At 39.0% G+C, this 19,313-nt stretch overlaps 1 protein-coding gene across 1 annotated transcript; it reads right to left on the bottom strand.

The window, feature by feature from the left end:
- Nucleotides 1-12,849: 12,849 nt before the first annotated feature.
- Nucleotides 12,850-13,812, bottom strand: LOC113243091 (olfactory receptor 6C75-like). The gene has a single exon (XM_048218997.1). The coding sequence runs from the start codon at nt 13,810-13,812 to the stop codon at nt 12,850-12,852; it is 963 nt and encodes a 320-aa protein (XP_048074954.1).
- Nucleotides 13,813-19,313: the final 5,501 nt, after the last annotated feature.

Genomic DNA, 19,313 nt, shown 5'->3' with positions numbered 1-19,313 from the left:
AAAGTGAGATAGGAAACCTTCAAGGTCTTAGAGGAGAACACAGGCAGAAACCTCTTTGACCTCAGCTGTAGCAACATCTCACTAGACACATCACCATAGGTAAGGGGGAAAAAAGCAGAAATGAACTAATGGGACTTCATCAAGATAAAAAGCTTCTGCATAGCAAAGGAACCAGTCAATAAAACTAAAAGGCAGCCTACAGAATGGGAGAAGATATTTGTAAACAACATATCTGATAAAGGGTTAGTATCCAAAATGTACAAAGAACTTATCAAACTCAGCCCTTCAAAAACAAATAACCCAGTTAAGAAATGGGCAGAAGCCATGAATAGACACTTTTCAAAAAAGATATCCAGATGGCTAACAGACATATGAAAAGATGCTCAACATTAGTCATCATCAGAGAAATACAAATCAAAACCATGATGAGATACCATCTCACACCAATCAGGATGGCTAAAATTAACAACACAAGAAACAACAGATTTAGGAGAGGATGCGGAGATAGGGGAACTCTCTTGCACTGTTGGTGGGAATGCAAACTGGAGCAGCCACTCTGGAGGACAGTATGGAGGTTCCTCAAAAAGTTAAAAATAGAACTACTATATGGCCCAGCAATTGTACTGCTAGATATTTACCTAAAGGATACAAAAATACAGATGGGATATATGCACCCTGATGTTTATAGCTGTCTTATCAACAATAGCCAAGCTATGGAGAGAGCCCAAATGTCCATCAAGAGATGAATGGATAAAGAAGAAGTGATATATATATATATATATATATATATATATATATATATATATATATAATGGAATTTTTAAAAAAAGATTTTATTTATTTATTTGACAGAGAGGCAACCAGCGGGAGAAGGAACACAAGCAGGGGGAGTGGGAGAGGAAGAAGCAGGCTCCCAGCAGAGGAGCCTGATGTGGGACTCTGGGATTACGCCCTGGGCCGAAGGCAGACGCTTAACAACTGAGCCACTCAGGCGCCCCCACACAATGGGATATTAATCAGCCATCAAAAAGAATGAATACTTGCCATTTGCAACAACATGAATGGAGCTGGAGTGTATTATGCTAATTGAATTAAGCCAGTCAGAGAAAGACAAATATCATATGATCTCACTCATATATGGAATTTAAGAATGAAAACAAATGAACATATGGGAAGGGGGAAAAGAAAAACAGGAGAGAGGAGAAAAAAGCCATAAGAGACTCCTAATGATAGACAACAAACTGAGGGTTGATGGAGGGATGTGGGTGGAAGATGGGCTATGGGTAATGGGTTTTAAGGAGGGCACTTGTGATGAGCACTGGGTGTTGTATGTAAGTGATGCATCACTGAATTCTACTCCAGAAACCAATGTTGTACTGCATGTTAACTACCTAAAATTTAAATAATAAATAAATAATTTTTTAAAAATAAAACAAAGGGTGTAACAAAGAGTGATATTACATGACAATAAAAGGATCCATCTATCAAGAGAATGGAACCCTTATAAATATTCATGGACTCAACACAGGAGCACCTAATTATATAAATCAAATATTAACAGATGCAAAAGGAGAAATATTGTTACAATAATAGTAGAGGACTTTAACAGGCCACATAACATCAATGGATAGATCATCCAGACAAATAATTAATAAGGAAACATTGTTCTTGAACAACACATTATACTAGATGGACTTAATAGATATATACACGATATTCCATCACAAATCTTTAAAATACACATTCTTCTCAATTGCACATGGAACATTCTTCAGTAGAAATCGCATGTTAGGTCACACAAAAAAATTGTCAATTCACCAAGAAGGTGCAAAATTCCTAAATATATGTGTACCTCACAAAAGAGCTTCAAAATACTTGGAACAAAACAGGGAGAATCCACAAATATAACTGGAGACTTTAAAACCTCTATCAGTAATGGATTCAACTGGGGGAAAGAAAATCAGTATGTGGATGAACTGAACAGCACACTTATCTAAATAGATATAATTGACACAGAATGCTTTACAGAACAATAGCAGAATCTACATGATTATCAAGTGGACATGAGCATTCGTCAATAAACACTTTTTCATGCATCATAACATAAATTTTAACAAATTTATAATAATTTAAATTGTGCAAATTACATGTATTCTCTGACCATATTTGTGTTAAACTAAAAATTTATAACAAAGATAATCAGAAAATTTTTTGGTACTTAGAAATTAAATAATGTATTTCAAAAAATTTCTTGGCCAAAAAGAAATTATTTATTTCAATCTATTATTTATTTATTACCAATAAGACGTATGAAGGAAAATATTTTCATATTTTGAACTGAATGAAAAATGAAAACACAACATCAAAATTTGTGGGATGGAGCTAAAACAGTGTTTCCAGGGATATTTCGAGTGTTACATGATTGTAAGTAAGTCGCAAGTCTTGCCCATACTCAGTGGAAGGATATTACACAAGAGTGTGAATACCAGGACGTGGGAATAATTGGAGGTCACCTGAGAGTTTATATGCCACACCACCTTTATAAGATTTCCATTGGAACAGAGTTGGAAAGTTAGTCCAAAGTAAATCTGTCTTTAGAGAAGGAGAATGGATTTTGTTAGTCCTTTACGCACAAAGTGTTTAGAGAAAAAGTGGCTAATCTCTCCTTTCCCCTCCCATCTCCTCTGTCTCCATCCCAACACAGTCCCTTCATGGAGCCACTGATAGTGGTGGAGTTTGTAGCCTTCCTTAAATACTCATGTGCTTAAATACTCATGTATTAACAATACTTAAGTCTGCTTAATGGGTATTTTCTTTTTATAAAAGTCTGAGCATGTTGATTACATTAATTTTTAAGTTATTTATTTATTTATTTGAGAAAGAGAGAGAGTACGAGATGGGGGTGGGTCAGAGGGAGAAGCCGACTCCCCACTGAGCAGGGAGTCTGATATGGGCTCAATCCTGGGACTCCAGGATCATGACCTGAGCCAAGGGCAAACACTTTAACAAACTGAGACTCCCAGGTGGGTGGCCCATATTGATTACATTAATTTTAAATTTGCTTTATTGTCTTAACTTTTTATTTAACTTTTCACTTTGAAATAACTTCAGAGTAACCAAAAAAAGTTGCAAACTGGACAGAAGCAATTCTCATATACCCTTCATGCAGCATCCTAAAGGATTAACATATAACTAGAGAGCAGGAAATTAACATTTTATTTTCAGATCTTATTCATATTTTGTCAGATGTCCTACTAAATGTCCTTCTACTGGTCCAAGATCTAATCCAGGGCATGTGTTCTATCTGTGCATAGTTTCTTGCTTCCTAGACCTTCTCTGATCTGGGATAGTTTCTTCCATATTTCATTGCCTTTCCTGATTTTGATATTCTTGTAGGGTGATATTTATTCTATACAATGAACTCAATGTGGGGGTGTCTGATTAAAGTTAGCTTGTGCGTTTTTGTCAAAAATACTATAGAAAGATATCGTGCCTTTTTCAGGCATATAATGTCACATTCTTATTACTAGTCATGTTAGTTTACTGTCAGTGATAGGTAATCACTTGGTTAAAGTGGTGTCTGTTTAAAATCAGTAAAGTAAGTATTTTTCCCATTGTAATTAGTGCCTTATTAGAAGATGCTCTGAGGCTATGTAAATATTCCATCCTTATACTTTTGCCTACTCATTTAGTATCCAGTAAAGATTCTTGCCTGAAACAATTTTTACTGTGGTATTTTTCAAATGGTGATGTTCTATTTCCATCATTCCATCCACACTTAAGAGAATACTAGTGTAAGGAAGTGGTTTTCCTTCCTACTATCTGTTTATTAACTCAACTCTTTATCCATATCAGCATGGATGGACTCGTGGGTATTTGTTTTATTTAATGGTCTATATCTATTCGTACCACTGTTCCTTGTGTTGCTCAAATTGTTCCATATATGGCCACTGGGAGCCCCGTCAGGTTAGCTCCTGTGCCTTTTGACATGTCTGCATTATTCTGGGGGCACCTCCGAACATCATAAAGGAGCTCCAAGCTCATCTTGATCTTTCTTGTAGCAACACTGTAATCAGCCATTTTCGAAAGAGCTCTGGTTCCCTTTATTGGGTTGACTTGGGCCATTTCGGCCCAATCACAATTGATGTGTGTCCCCGTTGGTCATCTGAAGCTCTCTCTTCTTTTCTTTTTATAATTTTTATTTTGTTATATTAGTCACCATACAGTACATCCCCAGGTTTTGATGCAATGTTCCATGATTCATTATTTGTGTATAGCACCCAGCACACCATGCAATATGTGCCCTCCGTAATACCCATCACCGGCCTATCCCAATCCCCCACGCCTCTCCCCTCTGAAGCCCTCAGTTTGTTTCCAAGAGTCCACAATCTCTCATGGTTCATTCCCCCTTCTGTTTACCCCCCCCTTTCCTCTTCCCTTCCTTCTCCTACGGATCTTCCTATTTCTTATGTTCCATAAATGAGTGAAACCATATGATAATTGTCTTTTTCTGCTTGACTTATTTCACTTAGCATAATCTCCTCCAGTCCCATCCATGTTGCTGCAAATGTTGTGTAATCTTCTTTCTGATGGCTGAGTAATATTCCATTGTATGTATGGACCACATCTTCTTGATCCAGTCATCTGTTGAAGGGCATCTCAGCTCCTTCCACAATTTAGCTATTGTGGACAATGCTGCTATGAACATTGGGGTGCATATGGCCCTTCTCTTCACTACGTCTGTATCTTTGGGGTAAATCTATTTGCAAAAGAATGAAACTTGATCACTCTCTCACACCATACACAAAGATAAACTCCAAATGGATGAAAGACCTTGAAATGAGACCGGAATCCATCAAAATCCTAGAGGAGAACATAGGCTGCAACCTCTTTGACATCGGCCACAGCAACTTTTTTCATGACACATCTCCAAAGGCAAGAGAAACAAATGAAAAAATGAACTTGTGGGACTTCATCAAGATAAAAAGCTTCGGGGGCGCCTGGGTGGCACAGCTGTTAAGCGTCTGCCTTCGGCTCAGGGCGTGATCCCGGCAATCTGGGATCGAGCCCCACATCGGGCTCTTCTGCTATGAGCCTGCTTCTTCCTCTCCCACTCCCCCTGCTTGTGTTCCCTCTCTCGCTGGCTGTCTCTATCTCTGTCGAATAAATAAATAAAATCTTTTAAAAAAAAAAAGATAAAATGCTCCGCACATGGGTAGTAAGGAGGGCACGTATTGCATGGTGCACTGAGTGTTATACGCAACTAATGAATCATCGAACTTTACATCTAAAACCAGGGATGTACTGTATGGTGACTAACATAATTTAAAAAAAAAAATCTTCTACACAGCCAAGGAAACAGTCAAAAAAACTAAGAGGCAGCCCATGAAATGGGAGAAGATATTTACAAATGACACTACAGATAAAAGATTAGTATCCAAGATCTACAACGAACTTCTCAGACTCAATACACGGGAAACAAATAATGAAATCAAAAAATGGGCAGAAGATATGAACAGACACTTTTCCAATGAAGACATACAAATGGCTAACAGACACATGAAAAAATGTTCAAAATCTGAAGTTTCCAATTCTTTAATAGAGTTTCTTACCACTGAATCTAGCTGCATTTATTTTGTTTTCCTAGGACTCGTGTTTTAAGTCCTCATGCACTCCCACATGCTTTATTGGATTACTTAGTTTTTGAAAATTATAAATAGGTAGGAATTTGTGATAGAAACTCTCCTGGGAGGAGTATTGCTTTTCCCTACCATCATTTCCAGATCCAAGTTCTGACGTTCTCTTTCCTTTTTCTTGCCTATTTTGTTTGACCCTAGCTTAAATGTTAAAAGGGAAGCTTTTTTGCACCCTCAGTGATAGAGATTTTCTTACTCACCATTCCGCTGGCTTTGGAGAAGATGCTGTTAGGCCAGTTTTTGCTTTTGTTTATTGCTGTAACAATAAACCCTTCCTCTAAAAAACACTCAGCAGGAAGGTCTGTCTTGTCTGTTTAAAAGAGAAAGCACTTAAACATAAGAGTTCCTCATTCTTAGTTTTCCGACTCTAGAGCTAATGATTTCTAGGCTATTAACTGTATAGTTTTGAAATCAAAAGCCTGACACACCATTTCATAAGGACCCCTGCATGTTGTTTATCAAGACTTGCTCTTTTTTTTGTGCCACAAGGAGTCTTTAATACCCAACAGCGGCCTTTCCCAATCCCCCACCCCGCTCCCCTCTGAAGCCCTCAGTTTGTAAAATCATTTTTAGAACATCTGTCCATCTACACACTCTGCTCTCAGTTCAGGGCACACTTGGACCTCATCGTTATTTTCTCAGCTGGATGTGAGGAAAAATGAAGAATAACGGGAGCAGAGGTGCAGAAGCGAGAGCAATGTGAGACTATACATTTTAATGCTCAGATGAAGGCTCCTTTGCAGGGGATTTTAATTGTATCTAGTCCCAGCTTCATGGTGCAGAAAATCTGTCATACCAGAGTGAGTCCCAGTGCCAACATGATGGTGGGAATGTGGGAGGAGAGTGGGTTTGAGGGAAAGTTTTACAAAGTGGACACTCAAAGATGGGCTGAACTAACTCTACATTGTATCTAGTGTAAGGGGTGGTGGGCTGATACCAAGAAATATTTTTGTCTTTGGTCTAGTTTCTCTTTTCTGGATAGTGCCTTCGTGGCTCTCTAATATGTACTATTTCTTTATGTTTTTATTTATTTTTATTTTTATTTTTAAAGATTTTATTTATTTATTTGACAGAGATAGAGACAGCCAGCGAGAGAGGGAACACAAGCAAGGGGAGTGGGAGAGGAAGAAGCAGGCTCATAGCGGAGGAGCCTGATGTGGGGCTCGATCCCATAACGCCGGGATCACGCCCTGAGCTGAAGGCAGACACTTAACCACTGTGCCACCCAGGCGCCCCTCTTTATGTTTTTAAAGGATACCTTGAGATCTCATTTGTCAAGGATATTTTGAGCATTCCATGTGCTTTGAGTGTTCAAGTATCCACTTAGAGTAAGGAAGGGGATAGTTCTTAAGGTGGTATTTGTAATTATCAAGACATGGAGAGATAAAGCAAATATCAGCTGTTGATTCTACTCTTCAGAATACTATTATGTTAGCCATTCTAGTCCTCAGCCATTCTTGAAAAATTGGCTACACCTATACTCAGGATTTAGATAATAGGAATATTTTTTTTAAAGTGTATCTGGTTAATATGTTCTATTCCTGGAAAATTTCCAATTTCTAGTATTATATCGCTAAGGAAGAAGGCTAAGTTAAGGCCTGCGGAAAGATAAATCCCATCATCTATGATATTGTTGGAAGGAGTGTAGGGCATGCTAATTTGAAGAGGAAGTGGGCACTGGGTGTCATATGCAAGTAATGAATCATGGAACTTTATATCAAAAACTAGAGGTGTACTGTATGGTGACTAACAGAATATAATAAAAAAAATTAATAAAAAAAGAAAAGGAAGTGGGAATCAGAATGGAATGAAGCACTCATTAGGCAGAACCCCAGAGTGAGGGTGGAGCTGTAGCAATACTAATAATACTCTGAGAACCACTGTCCCTGATGGAATTTCCATAAAATAAGGCAACAGTGGCAACAGGGTCCTGGAACACATCAATTCTGATCTAGAGGGCCATTAATATCACACCTATTACCCATCCATCCATGTGAGGAAAATCATGGTAGTGTTGGTCGCTTCCAGTTTGGGTCCAGGAGGGGAAGTGAGGGCATAGGGTAATTTATCCTATCTGGATTTCCTTGTTGCCTTTTTTATTGACATATGGAAAAAATAAATCTTTTCCTTTTTAATGAACCTCCTTCCATATATATAATGATTATGTAAGCTGAATTATGTGGGTGAGACAGAAAGAGGAAGAGAAAGCTTTCTGTAAGTCTCAGAAGTGAAAGTACTTTGTAAGTGTCTGGATACTCCAGTTTTTTGTTTTTGTTTTTTAAGTTTGTAGTTAAATTCCAGTTGGTTAACATACAGTGTCATGTTAGTTTCAGGTGTACAATATCGTGATTAACACTGAAATACAACACCCAGAGCTCATCACAACAACAGCACTCTTTAATCCATGTCCACTATTTACTCCATCCTCCCACCCACCTCTCCTCTGGTAACCATCAGTTTTTCTTTATAGTTAAGAATTTATTTCTTGTTTTGCCTCTCCCTCTTTCTTTCCCCTATGGTCCTTTGAGTGAAATCATATGGTATTTGTCTTTCTCTGGATGACTTATTTCACTTTGCATAATATTTTCTAGCTTCATCCATGTTTTTGCAAATGGCAAGATATCTTTCTTTTTTTATGGCTGAGTACTATCCCTGTGTGTGTGTGTGTGTGTGTGTGTGTGTGTGTGTGTGTGTGACATCTTCTTTATATATTCATTTGAAGATGTACACTTGAGCTGTTTCCTTAATTTGGGTATTGTATATAAAGCTGCATGTATCCCTTTGACTTAGTATTTTTGTATTCTTTTGGTAAATACCTAGTAGGGCAATTGCTGGGTCATAGAGTAGTTCCATTTTAAAATTTTGAGGAACCTCCATATTGTTTTCCAGAGCAGCTATACCAGTTTGCATTCCCAGGAACAGTGCAGGAGGGTTCCCCTTTCTCCATATCCTCATCAACACCTGTTATTTCTTGTGTTCTTGAGCTTAGCCATTCTGACAGGTGTGACGGAATATCTCATTGTACTTTTGATTTGTATTTGTATTTGATGGTGAGTGATGGTGGACATCTTTTCATGTGTCTGTTGCCCATGGGTATATCTTCTTTGGAGGAATGTCTATTTATGTCTTCTGCCCCGTTTTAAATTGGATTATTCATTTTTTGGGTGTTGAGTTTTATAAGTTCTTTATACATTTTGGATACTAACCCTTTATCAGATATGTCATTTGCAAATATCTTCTCCCATTCCATAGGTTGCCTTTTAGCTTTGTTGAGTGTTTGCTTCTTTGTACAGAAGCTTTTCATTGTGATGTAGTCCCAGTAGTTAAATTTTTCTTTTGTTTCCCTTGACTCAGGAGACATATCTAGCAAGAATTTGCTCAGGCTGTTGTCAAAGAAGTTATGGCCTGTGTCCTCCCCTAGGATTTCAATGGTTTCATGTCTCACATTTATGTCAAAATCCATTTTGTATTTATTTTTGTATATGGTGTACGGAAGTGGTCCAGTTTCATTGTTTTGCATGTAGCTGCCAGTTTTCCCAACACCACTTTTTGAAAACACTGTCTTTTTCCCATTGGATATTCTTTCCTGCTTGGTCAAAGATTAGTTGAACATATGGTTGTGGGTTCATTTCTGGGTTTTCTGTTCTTTTCCATTGATACACATATCTATTTTTATGCCATTATCATACTGTTTTGAGCACTACAGCTTTTTTATTTTATTTTAATTTTGTTATATTAGTCACCATACAGTACATCCCCAGTTTTTGATGCAATGTTCCATGACTCATTATTTGCGTGTAACACCCAGTGCACCATGCAATATTTGCCCTCCTTAATACCCATAACCAGCCTATCCCAATTCCAGAATGGAATGAAGCCCTCTGAAGCCCTCAGTTTGTTTCCCAGAGTCCACAGTCTCTCATGGTTCATTCCCCCTCCTTTTACCCCCCTTCATTCTTCCCTTAATTCTCCTACCGATCTTCCTATTTCTTATGTTCCATAAATGAGTGAAACCATATGATAATTGTCTTTCTCTGCTTGACTTATTTCACTTAGCATATTCTCCTCCAGTCCCGTCCATGTTGCTGCAAATGTTGTGAAATCATTTTTTCTGATGGTTGAGCAATATTCCATTGTATATATGGACCACATCTACTTAATCCAGTCATCTGTTGAAGGGCATCTCGGCTCCTTCCACAATTTAGCTATTGTGGACAATGCTGGTATGAACATTGGGGTGCATATGGCCCTTCTCTTCACTACGTCTGTACCTTTGGGGTAAATACCCTGTAGTGGAACTGCTGGATCATAGGGTAGCTCAATTTGTAACTTTTTAAGGGACCTCCACACTGTTTTCCAAAGTGGCTATACCAACTTGCATTCCCACCAACAGTGTAAGAGGGATCCCCTTTCTCCACATCCTCTCCAACTTTCGTTGTTTCTTGCCTCATCAATTTTTGCCATTCTAACTGGTGTAAGGTGGTATCACATTGTGGTTTTCATTTGAATTTCCCTGATGGCTAATGATTTTGAACATTTTTTCATGTGTCTGTTAGCCATTTGTATGTCTTCATTGGAAAAGTGTCTGTTCATATCTTCTGCCCATTTTTTGATTTGATTATTTGTTTCCCATGTATTGAGTTTGAGAAGTTCTTTGTAGATCTTGGATACCAGTCTTCTATCTGTAGGGTCATTTGCAAATATCTTCTACGATTCCATGGGCTGCCTCTTAGTTTTTTTGACTGTTTCCTTGGCTGTGCAGAAGCTTTTTATCTTGATGAAGTCCCACAAGTTCATTTTTTCTTTTGTTTCTCTTGCCTTTGGAGATGTGTCATAAAAATAGTTGCTGTGCCCGATGTCAAAGAAGTTGCAGCTTATGTTCTCCTCTATGATTTTGATGGATTCCTATTAAGAGGGAATATCTTAAACTAAGTGCTTTGCCTACCATGTAATGATTTAAAAAAATCAACAAAAGTGGCTAGGAAGACATTTTTGGAGGTGGTAGATAGGTATGGTAGTGGTAGTGATGATGTTTTCAAGGGTGCATACTTATCTCTGAACATATCAGCTTCTATAAGTAACTACAGGTTTTGTATATCAGTCATTAATCAATTAAGTGGTTTAATTTTTATGATTGAATGTATCTAAAACAGAGAATTAGCTCAGGGGATTTGACTCAATAAAATATTTTATAGCTCCAGAATCTAATGCATTAATCTCCACATTAGGGTTTCTCCTTCACTGGGTATGATCTATGGCTGGTAATGACCATCCTGGATTTATAGACTAAGTTTTAGATTTCTCGTATTCATTTTTGGGTTTGTCAAGCTCACTCTTCAATCATAGTCTATCTCAAGGTAATATAAAGTGCATTAATCTAGTTTGAGTATAATAAATTATTATCAAATTCTGACTAAAACCTCGGGGAGGCTCACATTCTTTTCAGTACTTTGACAACAATTCTTTGATTTATTTTCTACATTCCTAAACTTTGACCACTACACAACACTCTTCCGTAATTAGCTCTCAGGGTGGACAATTATTTCCATGTTCTTGCAGCATCTTGTTGCTATGTCTAGGAGTATTTTCAAGTGGAAGCTAGAGACTCTGATTCAGTCTCCGTATTTTACGGAGAAGGTGACTTACCTGTTTTTGGAAGCTGACCAGTTAGTTGAAGGCAGCACCAGGCTTGTCCAGTGCAAATGATTCAGAGTCTAGTCTGGTCCTTTTGCATTCCATTCTCACTGCCACCTCCCAAAACCATCATTCTCCTTCTTCCAATTCTTGTAACACTGTCTATACCCGTTTTCCTACTCTGATCTTGGCTTTTCCAAACTCTTTTTTATACAATGTATACAGCCAATCACCTGTGATTTTTTAAGTACATGTTTAGTATTTCCTCACCGTCAATCAGATGAATTTTGAACATTGTACTAGGACTATGCAAGCCAAATAGATCTAATCATGATGTAGGATGTGTTTCATAAAATGTATATCTAACATTTTCTGAGGTTATTATCTAACCCCAGGGTTTGGATAAAGAGAAACCAAAATTTTTGGTTTGGTTTGGTAAAGAGAAACCAAAATTTTCTTAATCACTCTAGAGGTGTTTCTTTTGAAGAATAAATAGATACATTCTAGCTTTAAATAGTTGGGAAAAGTACACAAGTTTTAAAGACTGAGACAATGGAAATGTTGGTTTTAAAATAGATTATCAATCAGAAGATAACCTTATAGTTGACAACACAATTCAGTGAGGAAAAATGTTTAATCTGTTTATTTTCATTAGTAATATGAAGTAGATAAATAACTTAAATCTTTGAAGAAATTATAGAAATGTGAAATAAGTTCTCCTTTCCACTGACATACACAAGTATCTGCGGTAACAGCTTTAGGATAGGAACCAATCATAAATATGCATTATGCATCTGAGAGGCTGGAGCTAGAATAAATAATCTAGGAAATAGGAGCAGGTCAGCCATGGGAGTGTGCAGTCATTCCCTGTCTTTAGAGAATAGTCTAAGCCTGAGAACAAGCCTGTTCCTCTTTGACATGGGATTGACACATACATATGTAGCTAAGTTAAGGGCCAAGAACAGTATTTCGGAGCACACCTGATGCAAACCATATATATTCCAAGGTGAAGGGTACCATGACCATTATTTCCTAGCATCCTTAGGCTAGGCATGAAGGGAATGTGGACTGAAGTATTGGTAGTATTCCCATCATTTCCTCCATAACCGGAAAGTAATAAACAACCTTCTATTGTTTTAATTACCTAAATGCCTTTTGGTTAATCATCAATCTGTTGTGCCATGATTATGGCTAGAGACAAATGAAATAAAAAGTGTGTAAATTTACCACATTTTGGAAATTTCAAGCACATCTTTATATCAGAGGGAAGAAAAAATTCAATAAAGGATATTGCAGTTAATCAATTGTCATCAAAATGTGGAATGTTTAGGGAGAAGATAAGTATCCACATCAAGGTAAAATGTGGCCTTGAAAAAACAGATTTCCATTTTGCTAAGGATGTGCAAGGTCAAGTGAGATCTGCCAGAGACCATGCTCTTCAACTCTGTGGACTGCTACATTGTCCAGAATGAGGACACAGGTTCTCTAAAGTCTTCTAGTCCATACCATGTGATTTTTTTTATCTTGATATTTTCATTCTGCACATTGTCTCCCTCAGAGCCTGGTGGACCTGCTTGTTCCGCAGAGTGTAGATGACAGGGTTGAGCAGCGGGGTCACCACCGTGTTCACAAGGGCAGCCTCCCTGTTGGAGTCCAGCCTGTTCGTCTGCTTTGGTTTCACATATATAAACACACAGCTGCCATACATCAGAGAGAGGACGATGAGATGAGAGGAGCAGGTAGAGAAAGCTTTCTGTCTCTCCCTGACTGATGGGAGTTGCACAATTGTGACAGCTATGTTGCTGTACGCAATGAGGGTTATGATAAAGGATGTCAAAAGGATAACCAAAGCAAGGACAAAGGCCAACATTTCAGTAGAGCTGGTGTCAGAGCAGGAGAGATGAATCAGGGGGGCAAGGTCACAGAAAAAGTGGGGGATGACATGGGGGCCACAGAAGGATAACTGGGAAACCTTTACTACCGGACCAGTGATGAGAGTGAAGGCCAAAGTGAAGCAGGCAGTGACCAGGAGGAAGCAATTCTTCAGGTTCATGATGGTCGTGTAATGCAGAGGCTTGCAAATGGCCACATACCGATCCAGAGACATCACTGCTATGAGGAGGAAACCTGCTGCTCCCAAAAATAAAAAGACAAATGCTTGTATGAAACAGGCAGGAAAGGAAATGGTTTGCCTGCCTAAGAGAAAGATGACCAGCAACTTAGGAATAACAGTACTTGTAAAGCAACACTCAAAGAAGGAGAAAATGCTGAGGAAAAAGTACATAGGTGTGTGGAGCCGGGAGTCAGCACAGGTGATGGTGACTATGATGGCATTGCCTACAGTGGATGCCAGGTACGCCAGCAGGTGCACGAGGAAGAGGACCTTTCCCAGATGCTGGATGGCAGGAAACCCCTCCAAGGTGAATTCTTGGACAGTTGTTACATTCCCCATTTCCGTGGACATCTCATTCCACATCATCATCACTGCTGGTCTAACCTATAATAAAGACATCAGGGAACACAAAGGTTTTAGAGGAGCATGATTGAGTTACTTGGGAACCCAAGAAGGTGGCTAGGCTGTTAGCCAGGTGGTTTAGTCTGTTGGTTCTTGAATCAGAAGGCCGGAGTTCAATACTAGATCAATACTGATTTCTAACTTCTGAGAGATCAGTAATCTTTGGTAAGGTAGTTAACCTTTGTGAACTTATTTTCACCCTCTGTGAAATGAAGATGATAGGATCTACCTGTTCATGTTCTTGTGAGACTTAATTAAGATAAATCGTGTAACTCACTTGGCATATGATGCCAGTGTTTCTTATGTGTTTCTCAAATTCTAAGTGTAATGTTATGATCATTAGTATTATGATTAGAGTTTAAGTATGCAGGATTATTGACACTTTTGTAGTTACACAACATTTTATTGTTTTTAAAACATTAATTTGAAAGTAAACATAACAATAATATTAGTAATATTCCCTGTGACTATCCCTTGTAAAGTATGCAACACATTCTGGGCCCATCATCATCTCTTGAGACCTTACCCTTTTTTACGTTCCTCATTGAAATTCAGTATTTCTATTACTCACCATAATAACCATGAGCCCCTTCTTCTAAAAGCAGAGACTAAGGCTTAGAGAGTTCTAGGGAGCTGAGGTCACATAGCTGGGACTTTAGCCAGAATGCCCGAATTGAAATAACTGCTATTTCCAAATGCAGTCACAAAATATTTTAAAACGGGAACAAATCTATTCTTGATGACCTCTCCACCCTAAGTGAAAGATTAGCTTTATTTATCTTAATTGTTTCTCTCCTTAGATAACGTCACTGATGTGTTACAGACCTGTGGCATGACATGGGGCTTAGAGAGCATCTACTTTAGCACAAGCATTTTATAGAAGAGACTGGAGCCCAGAGACATTGGGGGCCGCTCAGCAACATGAGGTAAGTTGTAAAACCAGGGTTTACCACCCACCTTCCCATGGTTCATGCTGGCCTGTGACAGAAGTGGGAGTGGTAATAGTTCATAGGATTTACCCACTTATGAGGATATGCTAAGCACCTGACACTCATACACTCACTCTTAGAACAGAGCTCAGTGAACATTCTTCTATCTTCAGTCCTCTCAATCAGTAATGTCTCTCAGGATGGTTTTGGCTCCAGCATCTCAATACTAAGCTAACGGTCAGCAGTGTGGAATGTGTCACTCTCACTAATGCACCGTGGTCCTGGAATTCTGAATGACTGCTCATGGAACTGAACTGCTCACCCCTGGGTGGCTCAGCGTGAGGATCCTCTCCTTCTGTTCCTGTTGACTCTAGAACGTCCACCAAGTCACCAGGGTTCCTGAGGCCAGGCACACACAGAAAAGTCATCATATGGGAAGCAGGGCTTCCTTCCTTCACAGCTATTATCTTCTGAGATATCATGAGCCCGCTCTGGGCTGAGGGGAAAGGAGAGGAGAAGGAAATTCATTTGTCAAGTCTGTTGTCCCGGAGCGTTGTGAATATGCATCCTGTACTGCCCGTGTTCTGAATGACATTGCCCTGTTTCCATAGCAAAACAAGGCTACATGGCACCCTGGACCACTGAAACCCCAGAAAGGAGCAGAGGGACCAAAACAACTGTATTTCACTGCCCCAAATTCTGGGCTAGTGCTGTACTCCCTGACTACTTCATGTTCTCATGAAAGATCTGGCTCTGCCTTCCTCACTGGTAGAAGCCCACCTAATATGCAGTATTGCTGTCCCCTCCTGTAGCAGTTAGCGGGAGCAGACAGCTTTTTATGGGTTTAGCTCTGGGTGCTGCTGAGACAAGGATCCTTCTGCTGCAGTGCTCCATGTCATGCACGCACCTGCTCCAAACGCCTTCTCTTGCATGTGCTCTTCCACATCATATGCTCACCTTTCCATGTGGAGAATCATCCTTGTTTTACTGCATCAACAGTGAAGAGATGCTGACACGCAAGTCTGAGGCTCTGTGATATTTTCACAAGACTCTTTGGTCACCAAGCAGGATTGACCCAGCCAGTGAGCAGAGAGTGTAAGCCCCAAGCCCCTGATGAAGAGACAGGGCAGAAAGTAAAGGAAGGCATGGCTGGTGTCTTAGGGGCAGCTAACTGGTTACTTTTGAGAACAAGACTTATTGATGCAACATGTATATTTATCTTCCCTTATGTGTGGTGATGCGAACTCCCAGATGTCCACACTGTTCTCTGCCAAGATTTTTCAAGGAAATTATATGACAGTCTCTCAAGGGTTTTTAAAGTCCCAAGTTGAATATTGCTACTGATTTTAGGTAAACGTCCAGACTACAATTTTCTACATGTGATGTATGCACTGAAGCCAGAGCTTAGTTGTTAAAATAACATATTTTATGGTGAGAAACAGCTGGATCACACCCTGGCTTTCATGAGGCTTTTGGGAAGATACTGGTGAAGTCCACCTTTTTATTCACACATTCTTCTTGCTTTCACCAACATTATTATCCTTTTCATTGCATATTTTCATCTTAAGAATATTTTCATTGTGCTCCCCAATCTTTTTGAGAAAGGAAAGCACACATTTTTTTCTCTTTAGGGAAGAAGGGCGCATGGCACGGTAGGTGGTTTCTGTAACACCTGTAGCCTGCCAGACCCCTCTCTCTTGAAAAGTTTTTGGGATGTGGATCCCCAGAACTTTTTAGATGCAGAAGAGGAAAAGATGTGAGCCTGAGGGTAGTGAAGCTGTATCCATAGCAACCACTAGGTTGGAAAGGTGCTTCTCCTGGGTATCTCAGCTGGGCTTCGATGGCAGGAGTGATCCATTTTTCTGTGGCCTCTGGTTTCCCATCCAGAGCTTGATGAGGGAACTAAACTCTTATATTTGCTGGCAATCCTGGGGTATAAGGTAGCTGGAAATTTGTTCTTCACTCATCATTATTGATCTTACAAGGTTAAGGCAAATATTATAGAGACTTTCATGAGTATTCATGTGGGCCCCACCTTCCCACAAATATACAAAATCATTTTCAGAACATCCGTCCATCTACACACTCTGCTCTCAGTTCAGGGCACACTTGGACCTCATCGTTATTTTCTCAGCTGGATGTGAGAAAAATAAAAAATAATGGGAGTAGAGTTACAGAAGCGAGAGCAATGTGAGACTATACATTTTAATGCTCAGATGAACGCTCCTTTGCAGGGGATTTTAATTGTATCTAGTCCCAGCTTCATGGTGCAGAAAATCTGTCATACCAGAGTGAGTCCTGGTGCCAACATGATGGTGGGAATGTGGGAGGAGAGTGGGTTTGAGGGAAAGTTTTACAAAGTGGACAGTCAAAGATGGGCTGAACTAACTCTACATTGTATCTAGTGTAAGGGGTGGTGAGCTGATACCAAGAAATATTTCTAATTGTCCTCGGTCTAGTTTCTCTTTTCTGGATAGTGCCTTCGTAGCTCTCCAATATGCACTATCTCCTTATGTTTTTAAAGGATACCTTGAGATCTCATTTATCAAGGACATTTTGAGCATTCCTTGTGCTTTGAGTGTTTAAGTATCCACTTAGAGTAAGGAAAGGGATAGTTCTGCAGGTGGTATTTGTAATTATCAAAACATGGAGAGATAAAGCAAATATCAGCTGTTGATTCTACTCTTCAGAATACTATTATGTTAGCCATTCTAGTCCTCAGCCATTCTTGAAAAATTGGCTACACCTATACTCAGGATTTAGATAATAGGAATATTTTGGTTTAAAGTGTATCTGGTTAATATGTTCTATTCCTGGAAAATTTCCAATTTCTAGTATTATATCGCTAAGGAAGATGGCTAAGTTAAGGCCTGAGGAAAGATAAATCCCATCATCTATGATATTGTTGGAAGGAGTGTAGGGCATGCTAATTTGAAGAGGAAGTGGGCACTGGGTGTCATATGCAAGTAATGAATCATGGAACTTTATATCAAAAACTAGAGGTGTACTGTATGGTGACTAACAGAATATAATAAAAAAAATTAATAAAAAAAGAAAAGGAAGTGGGAATCAGAATGGAATGAAGCACTCATTAGGCAGAACCCCAGAGTGAGGGTGGAGCTGTAGCAATACTAATATACTCTGAGAACCACTGTCCCTGATGGAATTTCCATAAAATAAGGCAACAGTGGCAACAGGGTCCTGCAACACATCAATTCTGATCTAGAGGGCCATTAATATCACACCTATTACCCATCCATCCATGTGAGGAAAATCATGGTAGTGTTAGTCGCTTCCAGTTTGGGTCCAGGAGGGGAAGTGAGGGCATAGGGTAATTTATCCTATCTGGATTTCCTTGTTGCCTTTTTTATTGACATATGGAAAAAATAAATCTTTTCCTTTTTAATGAACCTCCTTCCATTTATATAATGATTATATAAACTCAATTATGTGGGTGGGATAGAAAGAGGAAGAAAAAGCTTTCTGTAAATCTCAGAAGTGAAAGTACTTTGTAAGTGTCTGGATACTCCAGTTTTTTGTTTTTGTTTTTTTTTAAGTTTGTAGTTAAATTCCAGTTAGTTAACATACAGTGTCATGTTAGTTTCAGGTGTACAATATCGTGATTAACACTGAAATAACAACACCCAGAGCTCATCACAACAACAGCACTCTTTAATCCATGTCCACTATTTACTCCATCCTCCCACCCACCTCTCCTCTGGTAACCATCAGTTGTTCTGCGTAGTTAAGAATTTATTTCTTGGTTTGCCTCTCCCTCTTTCTTTCCCCTATGCTCCTTTGAGTGAAATCATATGGTATTTGTCTTCCTCTGGCTGACTTATTTCACTTTGCATATTTTCTAGCTTCATCCATGTTTTTGCAAATGGCAAGGTATCTTTCCTTTTTTATGGCTGAGTACTATCCCTGTGTGTGTGTGTGTGTTTCTGTGTGTGTGTGTGTGTCTGTGTACTGCATCTTCTTTATATATTCATTTGAAGATGTACACTTGAGCTGTTTCCTTAATTTGGGTATTGTATATAAAGCTGCATGTATCCCTTTGAATTAGTATTTTTGTTTTCTTTTGGTAAATACCTAGTAGTGCAATTGCTGGATCATAGAGTAGTTCTATTTTTAAATTTTGAGGAACCTCCATATTGTTTTCCAGAGGAGCTATACCAGTTTGCATTCCCAGGAACAGTGCAGGAGGGTTCCCCTTGCTCCATATCCTCATCAACACCTGTTATTTCTTGTGTTCTTGAGCTTAGCCATTCTGACGGGTGTGAGGGAATATCTCATTGTACTTTTGAGTTGTATTTGTATTTGATGGTGAGTGATGGTGGACTTTTCATGTGTCTGTTGCCCATGGGTATATCTTCTTTGGAGGAATGTCTATGTCTTCTGCCCCGTTTTAAATTGGATTATTCATTTTTTGAGTGTTGAGTTTTATAAGTTCTTTATACATTTTGGATACTAACCCTGTATCAGATATGTCATTTGCAAATATCTTCTCCCATTCCATAGGTTGCCTTTTAGCTTTGT

The sequence above is a fragment of the Ursus arctos genome, unplaced genomic scaffold, assembly GCF_023065955.2.
Source record: "Ursus arctos isolate Adak ecotype North America unplaced genomic scaffold, UrsArc2.0 scaffold_7, whole genome shotgun sequence".
Taxonomy (NCBI): Eukaryota; Metazoa; Chordata; class Mammalia; order Carnivora; family Ursidae; genus Ursus; species Ursus arctos.
This window is presented reverse-complemented; position numbering and strand designations above follow the sequence as displayed.